The sequence below is a fragment of the Cryptomeria japonica genome, chromosome 11, assembly GCF_030272615.1.
Source record: "Cryptomeria japonica chromosome 11, Sugi_1.0, whole genome shotgun sequence".
Taxonomy (NCBI): domain Eukaryota; kingdom Viridiplantae; phylum Streptophyta; class Pinopsida; order Cupressales; family Cupressaceae; genus Cryptomeria; species Cryptomeria japonica.
Genome location: NC_081415.1, coordinates 564,093,684 through 564,099,342, shown reverse-complemented (window position 1 = coordinate 564,099,342; position 5,659 = coordinate 564,093,684). Strand labels below are relative to the sequence as shown.

The 5,659-nt window shown below is 35.8% G+C and overlaps 1 protein-coding gene across 1 annotated transcript; it reads right to left on the bottom strand.

The window, feature by feature from the left end:
* Positions 1 to 1,885: 1,885 nt before the first annotated feature.
* Positions 1,886 to 2,805, bottom strand: LOC131080113 (probable calcium-binding protein CML10). The gene has a single exon (XM_058018211.2). The coding sequence runs from the start codon at positions 2,691 to 2,693 to the stop codon at positions 2,181 to 2,183; it is 513 nt and encodes a 170-aa protein (XP_057874194.2). The 5' UTR covers positions 2,694 to 2,805; the 3' UTR covers positions 1,886 to 2,180.
* Between the last annotated feature and the right edge of the window lie 2,854 nt (positions 2,806 to 5,659).

Below are 5,659 nucleotides of genomic sequence, written 5' to 3'. Positions count from 1 at the left end.
TCATAAGAAACAAGAACTAAATATGAATACGTACCACTCCTTAAACTACCAAATAAAGAGTCTAGAGTGAACATTTAAAGAAAAGAATAAGAATAGGAGAATGTTGCATAGGCACCATGTCAGCCCACTTAACTACCATACATTTTTCATAAAGACCAATTGAACTCACAGGATCTTCATCACCACCTCTAGTTTTTAACTACCATACATTTTTCTTAAAGACCAATTGAACTCACAAGATCTTCATCACCACCTCTAGTTTAAAAAAGAGAAGAATATCTTCTAATAGAAACACCATATTGAACTTCTTTATACTATTGTTGATATTTTTTAAAAGCAAACACCCAAAATAAACCTCTACTAGATGAATTGATATCATCATCATGAATTAAGAAGTAATTATTAGATAAAAATGAGGTAGAAGAAGATTTCAGAACAACATCAAACATTGACTGATGAACCCATGATTAGCATCAATTTATCCTTTTCCAAATTCCAAATTCGAACCACCCAATGACAAAGATCATGTTAAAATAATTGTAATTTTTGATAAATCTATTAGAGTTTGGAGTACGCTTCACAAACTTGTACGAATTACTGCTAACTACTGTAAACGAGAAGCAGTTTTATCTTGTCTTGCCGACATGTCCAGACTTTAAAGTTAAAGACTTCAAAGAAATAAATATGTGCAGATGGAGTAGAGTGCACAACACGGTTGCTGAAAAGTATGGAAACATTTTTCTTTACCAAAGGTTCATATTCAGACTCATGAAAATGAGTCCCGTGTTGATATAATTGCATTGCAGTGGCGTCTCATTCGGACAAACTTCTGCTTATGCACGTAAGCGTCAACAACACGTATTCTACACAAATCTGCTTCTTCAACCAATATACGAAACCACGGATTTTGCATTTATCATAAATAATTTTGCTGGTCATCTATTTACGTCGACATTCCTGGTCTTTTGGAAAATCGCTTTCTTCCACAACAGTCATCTTATGCATGCTAATTTCGTGGGCTCTTGAGGACTAAATTTTGAAGGATGAACAGATTCCATAAGAGCTTTTAAATGCACATATACAGAGGATAATGCCAATCAACTTGACAGGCAATATATAGCAATTTGATCAAATACATTGGATATGAATTTAAAAGTAAGACGTTGGGAAAGGAACGAAACTTCCTTTACCGATCAAAGAAGACTTGCTCTACATGAATATCAACACCCCAAACTATAAGGGATTGAAGTTTTCTTTGATCATCTTGCTCAACTGTCATGGATATCTGATTTCTCAAGCTAATAATGGATTATGCTTTTTCTTTTAACTTAAGTTATCTTCTCACACCTTTTCTTAAATCTTGTGTATCTTTCGAATTATGGGTATTCGATACATTGGGATTTAGTATTATTTACACCGTGGCTTCATCCGTAATACGCTTCAGAATTTTTTTAAAAACATAATTAAACATTATTTAAAATAATTAGAGATATCATTTGAAGGTTTTGAGGAAATTTTTCGAATATCAAATATGTGTAGTTTTATTTATAAGAGATATATACAGCTTTGGAATGAGAGGACGAGTGAAAATTGTAATAAGAATAACGTATGTGAGAAAATAAAAATTAATAAGACAATTTTTTTATCAAAATCTTCACCTTCAAATTTTCTTCTTCAACCTCCATTTTCAAAACACAAACTTTCTTCCTACAACTACTGTATGACACATTGTTTTACACAGATACCCTCTAGAACTGAATCTTTAGCAGCTTACATAAATTCAAAATTACATACAATCCAAGTCCATTCCAAAGTATAGTTATGAAAGAATTAAAACATTCAGACTTTATCATATTGAAAGTTTATTTTTGTACAGAGTATTCAGTGATACACAATTACCTTCTATAATCACAGAAAAAATAAAGAATAACATTGAATAATACAACCACTAGATATTTACAATCACCACAGCGGGAGAATCAAATGCCATATCTACAATTCTTGGCTTAACAAAGCAATTCGCTTTTGATATTTTCTCTGGGTGAATTTCAAACAACCGACATTCTCTCAGTCTGTAAAGAAACGCAGATCAGAGCTAACTGTCTTGCACTGCAACAGGAATTGACATCATTGTAATGAATTCGTCGAAGCTGACCTGGCCGTCCCCGTCAGCATCGACGCTAACTGTCTTGCACTGCAACAGGACTTGACATCATTGTAATGAATTCGTCGAAGCTGACCTGGCCGTCCCCGTCAGCATCGACGCCTTGAATCATGTGATTACACTCATCCAAACTGGAAGTCTCTCCCAGCCTCCTTAAAACTTTGTTGAGTTCATCGGCAGAGATGGATCCATTGCCGTCGATGTCGAACATGTTGAAGGCATCTTTAAGATCCCGCAGGCTCGCAGCACTGTCCACGCCACGTGTATTGAGCGCAACAAATTCAGACAAGTCCACATAACCATCGCCGTCCGAGTCAGCCTCTGCCATCATCAACTGCACCTCATCCTCCGTCGCGTCGTGCCCCAGCGACCGCATGACATGGCCAAGCTCCGACGGAGATATTTTGCCGTCACCGTTGGCGTCAAATTTATTGAATACATTCTGAAGCTCTTCGCCGCTCGGCAACGGACATGGAATCCTCACAATACAATCCCTGCTCGAATTTTGCCGTTCTTTACGGCCCGACATTTTCTTCGGCGACGGAGATTTTCGCGGCCGAGATTTGGAGGAGAAAATGTTAATACCCTCTGATTGCCGTCGGGGAGATTCGATCGGTGCATTTTTGCGGTTGGAAAACCAGGGGAATTGTTGCTCTTTGGTACTTTTGTCCTCGATGACAAGAAAGAAAAAAGATGATGTGTTGGCATACACGGACATACTGACTTGGCTGACGTGTTAAGTGTTTAAAACATGTTCTTTGGAGTCATGTTGGTGACACGATAGCTCTGACTTTGCATTTATGTTAATGACATTTTTGGTTTAAAATTGCTACGGTTTAAAGGGCATATTCCTCATGATACTTATTGTATCGAACAAGTTAATGTTTTTCTTGGAAGTTGCATTTGGCGTTTCATTTGTTTTGGTTTGGAGTCCGTCAAACCCTAACGCCGTGTGAGTCACAGTGCCGCTGGAGCTACAGAGCTCGAATCAGTTACAGAGAATGGTGCGAACAATGGTTTCATTCAAAAGATTAACGGTTGACTGGTTAGTTTATTTGTTCAGTTTGCGTTTAACAGGTATGGTTCTTGAAACACATGATTTAAGAGATTCTGTTTACCTTGGTTCGAATTTTTTAGTTATGCAAAATAAAAATAAGGAAGTGGTTGTGCTTTATTTTTGTTTTTCATGACTGGGAAATTAAAATGTCTTCCGTTTCTACTGTTTCCGTTGCACAGTTAGAATCAGTTATTTGTTTTTCAGTTTACAAATCTTGTAAGTTAACAGGTTATTTAAGATGAAAACGGGATTCTTTCTGAGTGTGCATAAAAACAGTTTGACAAATCAGTCTGTGAGAAGAAAAACGGAGAAACACAGTGCCATAGTTTGAGTGTGAACAAAGTTCTAACATTAAAACAGAGAAATACAGTGCCGTGTTTTGAGTGTGAACAAAGTGGAAGCGTTAAACAGTGCCGTAGTTTAACAGAACCAGCCGAGGGTTTCTTGAGAATCAATACTCTGTTTTTGTTACAGAGTATATGAGGCTTCATTGAATTGAAACCATATTATTCAGTGTTTATTGATTTGAAATCATACAGTATAGAGTATTTGAGGTTTTATTTGATTTGAAATCGTATTGTTCAGGGTTTGTTGATTTGAAATCATACTGTTCAGAGTATATGAGATTTTATTGATTTGAAACCATATTTTCAGAGATTGGATAGTGTTGAAGAATATTATTGCAAAATTTTCATATGTACAGACTGATAAAATATTCTCACTCAAATCCCTGATGGTTTTGTGACTGCAAGAATAAAATGCATGCATAAAATCACCAATGGTTGTAGCTCGAGTTGAAAGATACATTGATAAGAAGAGGGGTTGGTGCTCCTTGAGGCCTTGTGGTTTCTAAAACATGTGAACTGAGTTGGTGCTCTTTTTTTGAATTAATATAAGGGATCTTCCGAGTGGTTTTTCTACCCCAAGAGGGTTTTCCACTCATGCAAAATATTGTGTTATGTTGCATTGTCGTGTTTCATTCTGTTTACTAGTGTATGCTCTGATACATCATATTCTAGTCCTCTTTATCTCATACTCTGTTTAGTTGGATATATGTAATGCAATATTGAAAGTATTTTTAATGTTTCAAGTTTGTGTAATATTTTAATACCATTTTGTTAAACAAGGTCTGAATCAGATGTTTTAGTTGGTTCAATGGTATACTTTATGCTGCATTAATGTACTCCTTCAAAGTGTTAAGTCTCAGCCATCTGTTCACACTGTGAATTAAAATTGTCAAGGTCCATAAAAGTATAACTCGTTAAAATTTTGTCACACTCTGATTCACCCCCCCCTCTCAGAGTGTTTTCCACTTCCAACAGGAATCCCATTATGATCGATCCAGAGACCAAAAAAACTAATGCTTTGAATTTTGCTCCGCAAGGAAAGGGGATTTCAGAATAAAAATTTCTGGAACAAGGGTTTGCAGCTTTGTAATGCAAGGAAGGGAAAGAAAGTGTATAATGAAGGGCTCCAATTCTTTGCTGTCTCCGACACAGCAAGATTTTTGTGGTTACTCAACGGCTGCAAGGTATTCTAAATTGAATGATAACTCAACAAATAGTACAAGATGAGAGTACCTGGATGATGTGGAGTTTTATAGAGATCTGTCAACGCGTGAAATAATAAGGATGAATCTGATCACGCTTTGCAAGTGGCGCACCGTCGTATCATCAAATCAAAAACCGATTAAAAGAATCGAGAAGAAAAGTAGTGTAATACACGTGTTTCTTTGCAGTTGTATTGTAATTGCATAAGAAAGTGGAGGGCGTAGGAAATTTCCGTGTGGGTGGAGGAGTTGTACAAACTTGACGAGTTGTGATTTGTTAATTACGGACATGAAGCACACAAGATTAATGAGCACCGACCTAACACAAAACACAATGCGGAAGTGGTTTATCAATAAATTTGAAAACAAGTTTCAATTTTAGTCAAACCAAGTTAACACGAAAGTGGTTTATCAATAAGTTTGAAAACAATTTTCAATTTTGGTCAAACCAATTTCTTTTTATGGTTGGATACATTCATATTTTTAACAAAATGATCATTGGAAGTCGTGTATATTTTATCATTCCATCTTCATTCTACAGAATGTTATAATCAGCTATTTCGATTAATTAGGAAAGTTTTTAAGAGAAAAATGGAAAAAAAAAGTCAAACAATTGCTTCATGGTTATATGCATTCAACTAAAAATAGAGAAAGATTAGAAGTGATTGATCCTCTCACACGAGATTTTTTTCATTACTAAATAAATTATTAGATCTCTTCATGGAGCATCCTCCATGTCCCTTAATAGACATGGAATCGCTAGTGCCAAAGCTAATAATGCTTGAAAAGAGGTTTGATGAAAAGATAAAACTCTTATGACTAAATTCTTCAAATCTCAAGCCTCCAGAAAATTTTTAAACATATGGAAAGCCTAGCAAATAGTGTCTCC